Here is a 14,953-nt window from a genome sequence, read left to right on the forward strand (position 1 = left end):
TTTTGTTTAGCATGGTGAAGCTTTTAACCAGTTAAATTTCTTACAGGGAGAACAAGGTGAAGCCGGCAATCCTGGACCTCCTGGAGAACCTGGAACAGGAGTAAGTGGCCTGTGTGTGTGTGTGTGTGTGTGTGTGTGTGTGTTTAACTATTTGAAGAAGAAAAGAAAAAACAGATATTATCTTCAGAAAATCTAGCTTTAGTGCAAAGTATTTTCTTTCTTATATTCTCAAGAGTCTTCTGTACATCAGTCAGCCACAAAAGTTTACTTTGACTTTTTTCGATATTCAAAGGTGTAACCCAGGCATGCATGTTTGGTCCCCTTTAATTCAGATTTGCGACGTGTCTCAGGGGTTTACGGCATACCTCAGGGGTTTACGACGTGCCTCAGGGATGTGCATTTGCTCAACTTATATTTGTTATTTTCTGGCGTACCTCATGGACAGCATTTCCATCCACTCGTTTTTATTATTTGACACTGTACCTCAGGGACGGGATTTCCATCCACCAATGTTTCTAGTTCGTGGCGTACCTCAGGGATATCAGTTTGGTTCACTCAAATTTTTTGGTTCTCTGCATACCTCAGGGATGTGTGCTCGGTCCACTTATGTTTATTATTTTACACTGTACATCAGGGACAGGATACAGTTTTAAATTGTACCTCAGAGACGTGCATTTGGTCCATTCGTTTTCGCATTTCACATTTCTGATTCATGCTTATGTCGGAAATGTGCATTCATAATACCGGATCGATATATCTTTGGTCCGCTCATGCTTCTGATTTGATCTGTAGGGCCCCAAGGGTGAGAGAGGAGAGAAGGGTGAAGCAGGACCATCTGGTGCTGCAGGACCTGCTGGACCTAAAGGACCACCTGGAGATGACGGCCCTAAGGGAAATCCTGTAAGTGCATCTGATGATATTTTGATGGATATGCTATGGATATGATGTAATACTATTAGTGGACTATTATAGCAATTATATCTAGGTTCCTGATCCTGCCTGGATATTACACATTAAGGCTAACAACTGCAAATTCATGCTGATGTAATAATTATCCAGATAATTCTCAAAAAAATGATTAATTTCTTTGTTCAAAGAGATTTTTTTTGTAAAACATAAAGTTAACATCTCATGAGATTGATCTCCATCATTATAGCAGAGTCCACATTATTAATTCTGTATCCTGATGATTTGTTGCTGTAGGGTCCTGTTGGCTTCCCTGGAGACCCTGGACCGCCTGGTGAGCCCGGTGTTGCTGTGAGTATTGAGTTACATACTATACGTCTATAAAATCTTGTGTTTTGTCAGCAAGCAGTTTGGTATTAATCGGAGCTTTGGGTTTTTTGACATTTTAAACGTATCATTTATTTTGTGACGTCACAAGTCAGTCCGTGTCTAACCCACACTGTTCTCGCCAGGGAACCGATGGTATCCCGGGTGACAAGGGAGAAGATGGTGAAACTGGTCAGACTGTAAGTACCCAAAACCTGGTTTTCCTTATCGTTTACGAAACATGAACCGAACTGAATCCATTTACCGTATGTGCGGAATTCAAGCTTCATCAGCAATATAAATCCAAGCGTTAAATTGAAAAACGAATTCCAGTGGCTGTATAAGTGGGCGTCGCCCTCTAGAGAGTGCTGCTGCTATTACAAATCTGGAAGCCTGGTTATGCCTGGTCTTTATGGGATTTCATAGAAGTGTTGTACAGTACGGATTCTGCTTAAATGATTTCTTATTCAATCTTATTAATAATCTGAATAAACAGTGTTGTAGCGCTTTCTCCGGACTACGAGCGCCTCCGTACGCGATAATAAATGAGGTGAAATTATAATTAGGAAATAAGGAGGAGAGGATTTCTCGCGTTTCGTCGGCCTCTGTAACTCGCGATCCTTCTCATCATTTATGAATGCAATTTAGATTCTCGGGCCATGAGGAAAATGGAGAAAGCGTCGGAGGCTGTGTTTGTACGTATTGCCATGTCGGCTCGTGCATCGTGCGGCCGACTTTAATGCGGCGCCCTATCTCCACCCCGCAGTCCTATTAAAGTTTAATGAGAAGAGATTTGTAGTGCTATGAAACCTTCACACCGAACCATCCGAGCTTTCTTCTCTGATTAGAGCTTTATACGGCTCTATCACACAGCTGAGTGACTTCGTAAATTCCTTCCAGCTCTTCACCGCCGCGTGCTTTTCATCACGACGCACTTCGAATAAAAGATTGTGCACGCGTCAGCTTTCGATCGCGTTCAATCGGTTTTCAGGTAACTGGCTGTGGATGTTTTGCAGATCGCTAACTCCAACTTTATTTCCTCTGTTGTTTTCATACTTTGAAAAGTTTTACGCTTACGTACATACGAAGAAACCGTTTCGATTCCTGACAAACGAATCCTAACGTTCGTGACAAGTGCAAAAAATGCTAACCGTGATCGTCTTGCTATGCGTCGGAATGGCTCTCACTACACTGACCGATACAGAAGCCTTTTCGCCAAACGATATAAAAGTGTGCTTTTTTGCACGTCTATATTAAAACTCATGGCGCCCCCTGGTGGTTCGGGGAACCCTAAAGCTACCGCTTTTACCGCTTACAGCAAGAAACAGCACTGTTACCATTTAAATGAAATAGACTGTATGGCTCAAAAACAACTTCGCCACCTGGATATTCAAAGATATTGAAGCTGAGGATTTCTCACGTGCGTAAACAATGGATTTGTCCGTAGATGATGAAATCTTAGAATATACGGTAGATATTTGTTGTATGATTATAACCTCTGGCTCTGTGCGTTAGGGTCCTCCTGGTCCATCCGGAGAAGCTGGACCACCCGGACCTCCTGGTAAACGAGTAAGTCTAATTTTTTATACTCCTTTTTCTTTTTTTTTTAAACCGTTTATTACTTCAGCTCATTGCATTTGGCTTTATCTTTAGCTGAGTGGTGAAAATCTCAGCCCTGTCAACATCTGCTGATTGCCCGATTTCTTAAAGGCAGCAGAAACGACGTTATCACATACACTATCATTTTCATTCTGACAGGAGACGTTTAAAAAAAAAAAAAAAGTTAAGACTCAAACCGATTAGAGGAAATTGTGTTCGACTTCGGTGAGACGGCCGACAGCAGAGTCATCCTTCATTCGGACGACGGGACGCCTTCGGAGACATCGGAACGCTGATAATTCATCATTTACGTGATAGAGACCGCAAAAAGCACCTGAGCTGGAGCTCGTTTCCAACGTCCCCCTCCGCCGACGATCAGGTCGAGAGGTGTCCCGGTATCGATCCCGAGTGACGGCGATGATAAAACGATACCGTAACTACTTTAGGAAGCATGAAGGGACGAGCCGAGAGAACCCGGCCGTCGCGTTCGACCTGATTTGACTAAAAGTCGGCTCGTCGGTGGAGACGACGTTGCGACTCAAAGGGGATCCACGTGTGACTAGATGAATAAAATTCACTCTGATACTGCTAATCAGCTCTCATGACAGGACTCCACATGGCTTTTATAGGATCAGGCAATGAGTTATTGGTATCACCTTTTGAAAAAAAAATTCGTTTTAATAGAGTAGACAAACAAGGACACACGGTGTGATGGATTGGTAATAGCGCTCTCACACAGCCCTCCCTGGTGCTTTCTAATTTATCTGCCTGTCCTCATCTCCACACGCCTGCTGGAGCACTCAGGGCCAGGCTCAATGTTGGGGTAGTGATGTCACTCATGTGATGTGGACTAATAACATGACTGGAATATATTCAACGGTTCTATCCACCGTGAAGGCTTTCGTCCGGTAGACAGAATTTGTCCTCTCCGAGAAAGACGCATTTGATGCGACGTTCACGTTTGTGCCGAGACACACTTTTATCCAAAAATGCTGCCTAAAGAAACCGAGTAGGAGCAATAGCATCCGTACCGTCTATGATTATCAGCTTGTTCCTAGACCTGACTCAAAATACTACAGTATACGCAAATAGCTAACCAATCGTTACGCCTTGTTCATCCAATCACATCGATTTCCTCAAGCGAGTCTGTAGAGCTGTATACGTTAGGGGAGTGTCACCTGAATACATATATAATAATCTCGTCGGATTGAGCTTATTGCGTGTACGGAAAGGTTAAAATAGCGAATAATCACAGCTGTTCTGTAGTACTTCATAATATGCTTGTATGCCCATGTCTGGAAGAAAGATTCGCTGATTTAAACACAGAATGCCTAAGTAAGAGAGGAGGAAGGCTTTTAGCTCTGATCCAGCTCTCTGAATGAAAGAGGAGGAAATCGCGAATGACCGAATGATTCGCTTTGTGAACGAGCGAGTGAGGAACCTCGGGCGTGATTTCCGAACGATTCGTCGCGTGAACGGGTCAGGAAAGAATTGAACACACAGTGAAGGAAACAGAATGATTCACTGAATCAAAGAATGTTGATCCGGGTCGATAAGTCTGACTTCCCGGCAGATTCTGATTCACAGACCGATGAGATAAATGTGTAACGTAGTCTTACTGGACATTAAAAAAGGACATCTGTCTTCGGTCATCATGAAGTCAGTTCTGCATCTGTATATTATATATATATATATACACACACACACACACGTATGCAAATCCTGTACATACAGCGCCTTGCAGAAGTATTCAGACCCACGGCCTGGCAAATTCTCTCTCTCATATTACCGAATTACAACTGGTAATGGTCTTTTATATTTTGACGCGAATATCTCCCACCATAAATCCAGTGTCACCTTAGAATAACCGAGTTTGCGCTTCAGCGTTAGAATTAAAATAAAATAATCAAACGGAACGACGTGTAATTCAGCACCGAGAGAGAATCGGTCAGGGGTGTGAATACTTTTGCAAGGCGCTGTATATAGGCTAGTGAAATCTTCCGCACGGTTCGTTCGCCTCGGTGACTCGTTCATAAAGAAGAAAGCACGTCTCCGTTGCTGTGCGTTCGCCGTTTCATCGAGCTCGGTAAAAAAGCGCTCTGCTCGCGTATGCATTATTCAGGCAGGGGAAAAAATTCAGAAATTAAAAAGTCACTTCTTCATTCCCCCCAATATGCTGATGGAAATATGAGCCTCGGCTAATGACTGAAGGATTAAAGGCTGTTTAATCAGCAGATTTGATTATAATGCGGCAAGAATGCGCTCTCTCCGTCTGCGTCTACAAGTCAACCCTTTGATCGTAAATTTTGTTTAATCAGCCTTTTTCGGAAATAAATAAATAAATAAATGAAAAAGCGCGATGGCTATCCGTCTCGCTCTTCTCGTACAGTAGGTATTAAAAACCAGAGAATTCAACCCGCCAAATGTCGAGGTTTCTACTCGCTTTTCCTCTGAAAAGGAGAGAACGTATTGTATATCGTATAAACTGTAAACAATGCGAACGCTTCGAACGTTTCCTGATACAGAATTTTGAGATAAGCTTAAACAGAGACGCGTTATACTTTATCTTCACTTTTCGATTTTCTCCCCGAATGGAATCAGATGTGTGCGTATAGATAAATTCGCTGCTGTGTATCTTACCTGTGCAGGGGTGAGTAAACGAATACGCTCTCGCGCTTATGATAATAATGATCATCTTTTTCCCGCTCTTCAGGGACCCCCGGGAGCGCCGGGAGCCGAGGGCAGGCAGGGCGAGAAAGGAGCCAAGGTAAGATGGGGTCTCAAAGCATAAAGACATCATTAGTGGAATCGCACCGAGTAGATACAGACTGAAACGTACAGCCTTTTGGGTGCGATTATGGACGGATCGATGGATAATTAGAACATGGACCAGTTTTTCAGGATTATAAGGGATGTGTGGGTTTTTTTTTAACTTCTACAGCGAAGCAACATATCATTTTTTACATTATTACAAAGCTTAATGAACCGCTTTTAAACGTCTGTGCACAGGGTGAAGCAGGAGCCGAGGGTCCACCTGGTAAAACTGGCCCTGTCGGACCCCAAGGGCCTTCTGGAAAGCCTGGTCCTGAGGGTCTGAGAGGAATCCCTGGTCCTGTGGTGAGTATCAGTTTAGCTAATTACTCCACACACACACACACACACACACACACACACACACACACACACACAGAAATCCAGATCTTTTCAAGCAGCACCTTGGGCTCCCTAAGAAAAATCAATAACCTCTATGTGTGACTGCAGTGCGTTTTTTTTCTTCTTCCTCCATTTTTTTGAGCACACTTTTTCATGGAAGATTAATCCTCTCGCCATCCGCTCTGAATCGATAGCAAGCCGGAAGTGCAACAGCAGGCAATAATCCCCGATAAAACAGAACGCATTTTTCTTCTTCTTCTCGCAGGGTGAACAAGGACTTCCTGGTGCACCTGGACAAGATGGCCCACCGGGACCGATGGTGAGAGCGCCCTTCTCTCGTTTCTTTTCCCGCTCTACTGTCTCTGCCTGTTTTATCAGCCCTGCTCTTTATCGTTTCTCTCTCTACTCATCTGCAGCGCGTTCTCTCTTCCTCCTTATTACTTTATGCGAGCTGATTTATCAGTGTTGGCTCTCCAATTTTAGGGACCTCCTGGACTGCCTGGCCTGAAAGGTGACCCCGGGTCCAAGGGTGAGAAGGTGAGCGAGATCCAATTTTCCTCCCCGTCACCTTCATGTTAATGTGGGTTCCTCTATTCCCCGATCTGTTTAACCTCCAGCTGTGAAATCTTCAGCCTTTTACACAGGTTTCTGTCACACAAAATGCAAATCTACCGTTGAAATCTATTCTAGAATATTCTCTGTGAGCTTTACACTCTCACAGACTTATGCTAGCTAAGTACTAGCATAAACGTCATGTTAGTTCTCATGGATCATTATTATAATGCTCTTGGTTTATGGAGTATATTTTTCTAAAAGTAGTTACACGCCAACTGAAGTTATTTTAATTGATTAGCTTGGTTTGTAGCCTACTAATACCTGCCCAAATATCTTTACTAATGCTTGTGTGTGTGTGTGTGTGTGTGTGTACAGGGTCACCCCGGTCTGATCGGGCTGATCGGTCCTCCTGGTGAACAGGGAGAGAAGGGAGATCGTGGATTACCTGGACCTCAGGGCACAGCTGGTCCTAAGGGTGATTCTGTAGGTGTCTCTCTCTCTCTCTCTCTCTCTCTTTCTTTCTCTCAGTTTCTCTCCATCCCACCTCCAAATTATGATCACAGACTGAATCCTTAACAGCAGCGAAGGCAAACTCTACTTCACCTCCACTACAGACACCGATAAAGTCAATTCACTGCTTTAGCCCAAATTCCACCATCAGTCAGGCAGGAAAAGGTAAATGGATCATAGATAGATTAGATAGATTAGATTAGATAGATAGATAGATAGATAGATAGATAGATAGATAGAAGGGTGATCAAGATATGATGCATGGATGGATAAATGGGTACATGATCTGAAGATGGATGGATGGGGGGATGGATGAATGGATGGATGGATCAGTAAACAGTCCATGGAAGAATGGACGCTGGAAAGAACGATTATTAGATAAATATGTTGATCTTTGGATGGATGGATTTATGGATAGATGGATGGCTGATGGAGAGACACATGGATGATTTATAAATAAATGGAAGAACAGAGAGTTAGATGTCTGTGGATGGAGGGATGGGTGGGTGGATACGTAGATGGATGGTTGATAGATAAATTAACAGCTAACGGATGGATGGATTGATAAATAGCTAAATGATCTCTGGATGAATGGATAATTGGATGGATGAGTGGATGGGTTGATGGCAGGTAGATACATGGGTGGATGATTGATGGATAAATTGGTAAATAAATGGACAGATAAGCAGCTAGATGACTGATGGATAGATTGATGATGTATAGATGAATATCTAGGTGATGTGTGAATTGATTAATAGATGATGGATGGATGGATGGATAGATGGGTGGATGAACTATGGCTGGATGACTGTATGGATAGATAAATGGAGAGTTGATCTAAAGATGGATGGATACATAGGAGACCTATATAGATGAACAGATGATGAGAGATAGATAAATGGATGGACACACAGCTCGATGGTGTATAGATGAATAGAATCAGAAGTAGATGAATAGTTAGATGATGGATGGATGGATGGATGGATGCATGGATGGATGGATAGATGGATGGACAGATGTATTAGCAGCTAGGGAATGATCTCTGTATTTTATGAACACCCAGGCTGCTATGATTCTGTTCCACTGGGTCATCCACTGATTTCCACTGAAACTCGTTCCTGATGTTCCTGCGTTCTCGGTTCTCGACACACATCTGTGACAGAGCCATGTGGAACCCAGATAAAAACCCAGAGAACCTTCATGCATTATTAAAGCATGCATTGCAGATTGAGTGGATGTTGATCCCAGCTGGGATGCAGATGCCTGCGCTGGTGATTTAGTGCTCAGAGTGGCTCAGGCTTTCATATCAGGGCTCTGGATTTTTGGATATACATCTTTTTGCTACTTGTAAAATATCTCACTCTTTTTTTTGTAGGGTATCCCTGGTGCTGCTGGACCCCTCGGTCCTCCTGGTCCTCCGGGACTTCCTGTGAGTCCCTCGTTCACGTCTCACTTTACACTCGTGTAATATTCTGCATGGAAACTCTCTCATTAATGGTTTCTTTTGCTCATCAGGGTCCTCAAGGTCCAAAGGGATCAAAGGGTGCAAGCGTATGTATAGTTTCTTTCCTTTGCATTTCTTTTAGAACTATTTTCAACACAGAACTGACTTTATCTTTGTCTGATGTCTTAATTAGGGTCCTGCTGGACAAAAGGGAGACACCGGAGTGGTCGGACCGCCTGGTCCTCCAGTGAGTATATCATGTTTCGTTCTTTCCTATCATATTTTAGATGAGAAATTTAAAAAGATCAAGAGTGACATCTCCTTGTCCTGGAACTGCAGGGTCCTCCGGGTGAGATTATCCAGCCGCTGCCCATCCGGTCCCCTAAGAAGACACGGCGCGCCAGCGAGATGCAGGCTGATGAAGCGGGGCTGGACTACGGCGAGGGCATGGAGGACATCTTCAGCTCCCTGAATAATCTCAAACAGGACATTGAGAGGTTGAAGTACCCCATGGGCACCCAGAACAACCCGGCCAGGACCTGCAAAGACCTGCAGCTGTCTCACCCCGAGTTCTCTGATGGTGAGTGGACAGAAAGGCACCAGTTTATGAGAGGAAGGAGAGCTAATCTGAATTTGATGCAAACACACGAGCTAGAAGCAGTTAAACAGAGATTATTTTGTGAAGTACTCATGTTTAGGACCTATAATAGAACCCTGAGGAATGCCAGATACACAGTTATCCATAATTAATTGCTAGCACTCGATTGGAATCGATATATATATATAAATATATAAATATAAAAGAAAAACAAGGGATAGCATGGTATGTAAATGGTAAAGAATAAAAAACCATCATTGATAAAACAATTAGTACATTTTTTAAAATTAAATTACAGAACATCTGACCTCACCCCAGAACCTCACCCCAGATCCCCTCCCCAGAAACTCACCCCAGAACCCCACCCCAGAACCCCACCCCAGATCCTCTCCACAGAACACCACCTCAGAACCTCACCCCAGAGCCTCACCCCAGATCCTCTCCCCAGAAACTCACCCCAGAACCCCACCCCAGAACCTCTCCCCAGAACCTCACCCCAGAACCTCACCCAAGAACCCCATCCCAGAACCTCAACCCAGCACCTCTCACCAGAACCCCACCCCAGATCCTCACCCCAGAACCTCACCACAGAACCTCACCCAAGAACCCCACCCCAGAACCCCACCCCAGAACCTCACCCCAGAACCTCTCCCCAGAAGCTCACCCCAGAACCTCACCACAGAACCTCACCCCAGAACCTCACCCAAGAACCTCACCCCAGAACCTCACCACAGAACCACACCCTAGAAACTCACCCCAGAACCACACCCTAGAAACTCACCCCAGAACCTCACTGAAATGCATTTTCATTCCCAATAAATGAATATTTAAATGCAAAAAAGTATTTAGATACTGCGTTCTTCAGAAGTCACTCTAAATGTGTTTGTCACTAACTAAATGTGTTTTTATTAATTAATAATTTTTTTTAAATAATTCATTAATAAATTTCTGTAATTCATTAAATAATATGAAGAGTACATGTTATTTCAGTAATTTCATTACACACATTGGACACATTTTGGATGCTGCTAAAGGTGCGCTAAAAGACCGACCTGTAACTCTGGGGTAATGATCTCAGTATTAATCTGTGTGTGTGTGTGGTGTTTTTCCTCCTCAGGTGAATACTTCATCGATCCTAATCAGGGATGCTCTGGAGATTCCTTCAAAGTTTACTGCAACTTCACAGCAGGAGGCGAGACCTGCATCTACCCCGAGAAGAAGTCCAGCGTAGTGAGTGTCGTTACCGTCACCGTGCCGTGAAATATCGATAAGCTCATTTGGATCGATTTTTCCGTGAATGAATTACAAATTACCAAAAAAAAATAGATCATGAAGTCTTCAAATACTGTGTCATATCGCCCAGCCTTAATACACTCCACTATTTGGATCGAAAGATTATTGGGTCACTCTGCCTAAAATGTCTTATCTGAACGCATGCAATCCATTTATTTATTTATTTATTTATTTATTTATTTTTGGTGTGGTTTGGTTGTGTTTTATTAATTCTCTGTTTCTGCGCACTCCTGAAGGTCCACATGTCCTCCTGGCCCAAAGAGACGCCCGGCTCGTGGTACAGTTCGTTCAAGCACGGCCATCTCGTGAGTGCGCTCGCCCCCGTTTCCCATTTCTTTTCTTTATTTTTATTTCTTCCGAGCTAAAAAGCTTTCTTAAGGGCCCGGGCGCACTGCTCTTCACTGTCCTCTTCTGCCACATAAATACACAGTAATAGCGGATTTGCTTTTAAAATGCTTTTTAAGATGCGCTGACCCCAGGTCTTGAGCACAAAAGGCTTCCTCGGCCACGCACACACACACACACACACACACACACACACACACACACACACACACACACACACCGTATACATAGTTAACGTATTCAGCAGGGAGCTGGAGGGACGGCAAAAAAAAACAAAAAAGGAAAACATCTGCCTCGTTATATATCTACCTCTATTCAAGCATTCAAACCATTCTCTGTACAGCCTGAAAGCATACTCTTATTTCGTATCCGTGTGTGTGTGTGTGTGTGTGTGTGTGAGCGAGAGAGTTTACAGAAAACAGTTTGCTAATGACATTTCTCAGGCACTAATCCCTCCTCCGTTGCCGTTTTTTCCCTTTCCTCCCCGGCCATCACCAGCTGTCCTACGTGGACGCCGAGGGCAACTCCATAAACTCGGTGCAGATGACGTTCCTCAGACTACTGACGGCCTCGGTGAGGCAAAACTTCACCTACATCTGCCACCAGTCCGTGGGCTGGCACGACGCTGCGGCGGACAACTACGACAGATCCCTGCGCTTCCTCGGCTCCAACGACGAGGAGATGTCCTACGACAACACGCCCTACGTGAAGGCCGTATCCGACACCTGCTCGGTATGAAACTCCTCCCACACGCCGCGTTCACCCACAGCTGTCACTCTTTATACCACAGCGCTGCTGAATTCTGGATTCTGATTGGTCGGATGAAGTTCTGGGACGGTCGTCCAGCTGAATATCATAGCTTTATATTAACGCGCTCGATCTAAAATTATCGTTATCGTTTCTATAGTAACAGCCCATCGACCGGGACTTGTATGGTGGAAAAGATTTTTTTAAAAAACTTTATCGTTTATATGCTGACGTTTTTCGTGAGACGGTATGTTTACTTAACATTTACGGAAGGAGTCTCCAGTGTCACAGCTTCGTAACATCTTCAGGACAGAGGAGCTACCTGACAAGCTTTATTGCTTTATTGAAGAGATGCTGGTAGAGAACAGTGTACGATGTGCTGTTTATTGACATCTATAAAAAAAAAATTTTTTAAAAAGATAAGAGTTGGCATATTGCTGCGGTATAAGAGGAGTAAAACACTTGAGGACATGCTGTTATAGGAAAATAATCGACTTCAGAGGTGTAACAGTAACTCAGATACTGTTCTCCATTACACCGCTCTGTCCTTGATTAGTTTACTGTGACGGCACAACGCACTCTTTACATATTACTCATATTCAGTGCTCATTGATGAAATAACCACCCGGGGAAAGATATCGAAAGGGTTGATGCTGATATAAATTTGCACGATTCTGTCTCTGTTTGTCTCTGCAGTTGAGGAAAGGTCACGGAAAAACCGTTCTCGAGATCGACACGCCCAAAATCGAGCAGCTCCCGATCGCCGACGTCATGCTGAACGACTTCGGGGATCCCAGTCAGAAATTCGGATTCGAAGTCGGTCCGGTTTGCTTCCTTGGCTAAAATCGGAACCAAGAATGACATCACGATGACGTAAAAATAAAAAAAACTTGACAGGGAAGGACTTTTGTTTTGTTTTCATCTTTTTTTTTTTTAAATTGTACCGTCGAATCACCCAGCCTCCGTTCAAGCCACATGCAAGTTTTGAATGATAGTCGTGATGTAAAGGAAAGGTTGTTTTTTTTTTTGTTTGTTTTGTATTTTGCTGAATATATCATGCATAAATCATACCGCCCGCTGCTCGGAGGGTGTGAAACGCAAAAAACAAAAAAAAAAAACCTGTTATGGAAGAAGGAAAAAAAAAAAAAAAGGAGAAGGACACGGAGGAGTGGCAGAATGGAGAGCTGCGAGACGAACGAGGGGAGAGACCGAGGGAACGAGAGAAAGGAAAAGACCTCCCCAATGGAGACGGATCGGTGCTGTGCAACACAAACGACATACAGAAAAGTCAACAACTATGGTGCTTGAGTAAAATTAATATTAAAAATTTAGTCATAATAAAAATAAGCGGTGCTAGGTGAAAGAAGGTGTATTTTGATAAAACTGTAATTATTGTTTTGTACATTACTGTTCTTTTCCAATTCCACTTCAAAACTTGCATGTGTATCGGCATCTGGCTCTCAAGTCGACATCTATAAATTAAAGAGTAAATAAAAAAAAAAACAATAAATAATATTTTTGTGATAAATACTGTGTACCTATTATTAAACAAATAAAAGCGAGCATTGAAATGATCCCTCGTTGCTAATGCTAACGTATGTCCTTTGTATATACTGACCACCCGAACACCTCGCCAAAGCAGAGACGCACCAGCACACGCAAACGCAACGCCCCTCGCTAACGTTGCCTCGCTAACGTGCTTGTTCCTCGAAGCAGTCGTGGCATCCATCCACCTTCTATTTAATTTTGTCCTTTTTATTCATTTTTCTATCTATTTTTCCCCCCAGTTTGTCCATTCAGTCATATACCTCAACCAGTCTTAATATCCGTAGCGAAGCGAGGCCAGTGTGCCCTGTATATACCTTGGTTACACATTTCATTTTATATATTTTGGGTGGGGAATTTTTATACGAGGGAAAAAATAAATAAATAAAAGTAATAAATTGAAAATACAAAACATATCTGATAGGCTGTTCCTCTTCTGTTCCAATTTTTTTTTTCTCCTGTGAATGAAATGAGACACTCTCTCTCTTTTTTTTTCAGTGACCCCCCCCTTTTTTGTAACTAAAATGAGAAAATGTTTCAAATGTGTTCTTTATGGTTCGTCTGAATATTAAAAACTGGATTCCAAACCAACCGTGAAACCGGTGTGTGCTCTCAAGTCATTTGTTTCGCTAACGTGGCTCCGTTGGAAAGCAGGGGAGAAGTAGCTTACACGTGCTTACACTTAAAAGCCGCCAGATGACATCACTAATAGACGGTCACGGATTGAATGGTCAGGATCATTTGCGTATCAGAATGTGTTACATGAAGTAGGAACATTTTCTGGACATAATAGAGTTTTATCAAAATGCAAAATAATATCACCTTGAATAGAGATTAAAACAGCGAACAACACGGTGTGTGGGTGACGCACACAGTGATTGGATGTTGGGACCATTGCTGATCAATGATTAGATGTTGGGACCATTGCTGATCAATGACCGGATGTTGGGACCATTGCTGATCAATGACCGGATGTTGGGACCATTGCTGATCAATGACCGGATGTTGGGACCATTGCTGATCAATGACCGGATGTTGGGACCATTGCTGATCAATGATTGGATGTTGGGACCGTTGCTGATCAATGATTGGATGTTGGGACCGTTGCTGATCAATGATTGGATGTTGGGACCGTTGCTGACCAGTGATTAGATGTTGGGACCGTTGCTGATCAATGATTGGATGTTGGGACCATTGCTGATCAATGATTGGATGTTGGGACCGTTGCTGACCAGTGATTAGATGTTGGGACCGTTGCTGATCAATGACCGGATGTTGGGACCATTGCTGATCAATGATTGGATGTTGGGACCGTTGCTGACCAGTGATTAGATGTTGGGACCATTGCTGATCAATGATTGGATGTTGGGACCGTTGCTGACCAGTGATTAGATGTTGGCTTGTGGTGAGTTGAGCGAACCTGTTCTCTCAACTCGTATAACAGCAGCTGGGTTGTGAGCTGGAGAGCTGTATCAAGTGCAGGACAGTCCCTAATATCTGCTCATAAGATTTGTCACTAGGCTCTTGTTCTCAAAACCATTTGCTAAAGGGGTCTAAAAGGTCAGGGAATCAAGCAACAAAGTCACTAAGTTGTCAGCACTGGTTTATGATTTTGTGCCTTGCCATGCCACAAATCAGTAGTTTTAGATCAGCTTAATGACCGAGACACTTCTGAGTACAACCTGCTCCATAGCACTTGTCTTGCCGTCCTCTTGACTTCACATGAAAAATTACTTCAAGGCGGTGTAAATATATCTGAAGTAATTGGTTGATGTTTCTGATGTGCATCTGCTCATCTGGATCAACAAGACCCTAGCTGTAACGATCAAGAAACCATCTGAGTTTGATCATAAGTTAAAGTGCGATATGACAAATCAGTACCGGTCAGATCA

General features: G+C 43.3%; 1 protein-coding gene across 3 annotated transcripts in view; it reads left to right on the forward strand.

Annotated features, from left to right (window-relative positions):
- col11a1a (collagen, type XI, alpha 1a) overlaps positions 1 to 14,336 on the forward strand; it is a 120,953-nt gene extending 106,617 nt beyond the window's left edge. For 2 of the 3 annotated variants that reach the window (XM_053619726.1, XM_053620139.1), the window contains 18 exons: positions 47 to 100; positions 793 to 900; positions 1,204 to 1,257; positions 1,419 to 1,472; positions 2,788 to 2,841; positions 5,585 to 5,638; positions 5,881 to 5,988; positions 6,290 to 6,343; positions 6,508 to 6,561; positions 6,955 to 7,062; positions 8,465 to 8,518; positions 8,605 to 8,640; positions 8,727 to 8,780; positions 8,873 to 9,113; positions 10,249 to 10,361; positions 10,661 to 10,729; positions 11,268 to 11,501; positions 12,213 to 14,335. In XM_053619726.1, the coding sequence (XP_053475701.1) occupies positions 47 to 100; positions 793 to 900; positions 1,204 to 1,257; positions 1,419 to 1,472; positions 2,788 to 2,841; positions 5,585 to 5,638; positions 5,881 to 5,988; positions 6,290 to 6,343; positions 6,508 to 6,561; positions 6,955 to 7,062; positions 8,465 to 8,518; positions 8,605 to 8,640; positions 8,727 to 8,780; positions 8,873 to 9,113; positions 10,249 to 10,361; positions 10,661 to 10,729; positions 11,268 to 11,501; positions 12,213 to 12,359 (1,650 nt within the window). In that variant the 3' untranslated portion in view covers positions 12,360 to 14,335. Of the gene's footprint in view, positions 1 to 46; positions 101 to 792; positions 901 to 1,203; positions 1,258 to 1,418; positions 1,473 to 2,787; positions 2,842 to 5,584; positions 5,639 to 5,880; positions 5,989 to 6,289; positions 6,344 to 6,507; positions 6,562 to 6,954; positions 7,063 to 8,464; positions 8,519 to 8,604; positions 8,641 to 8,726; positions 8,781 to 8,872; positions 9,114 to 10,248; positions 10,362 to 10,660; positions 10,730 to 11,267; positions 11,502 to 12,212 lie in introns of all 3 variants that reach the window. The other variant, XM_053618935.1, reaches the window with a different exon arrangement.
- The last annotated feature ends 617 nt before the right edge of the window (positions 14,337 to 14,953 follow it).

This window comes from Ictalurus furcatus, chromosome 1, assembly GCF_023375685.1.
Source record: "Ictalurus furcatus strain D&B chromosome 1, Billie_1.0, whole genome shotgun sequence".
In the NCBI taxonomy this organism is placed as follows: Eukaryota; Metazoa; Chordata; class Actinopteri; order Siluriformes; family Ictaluridae; genus Ictalurus; species Ictalurus furcatus.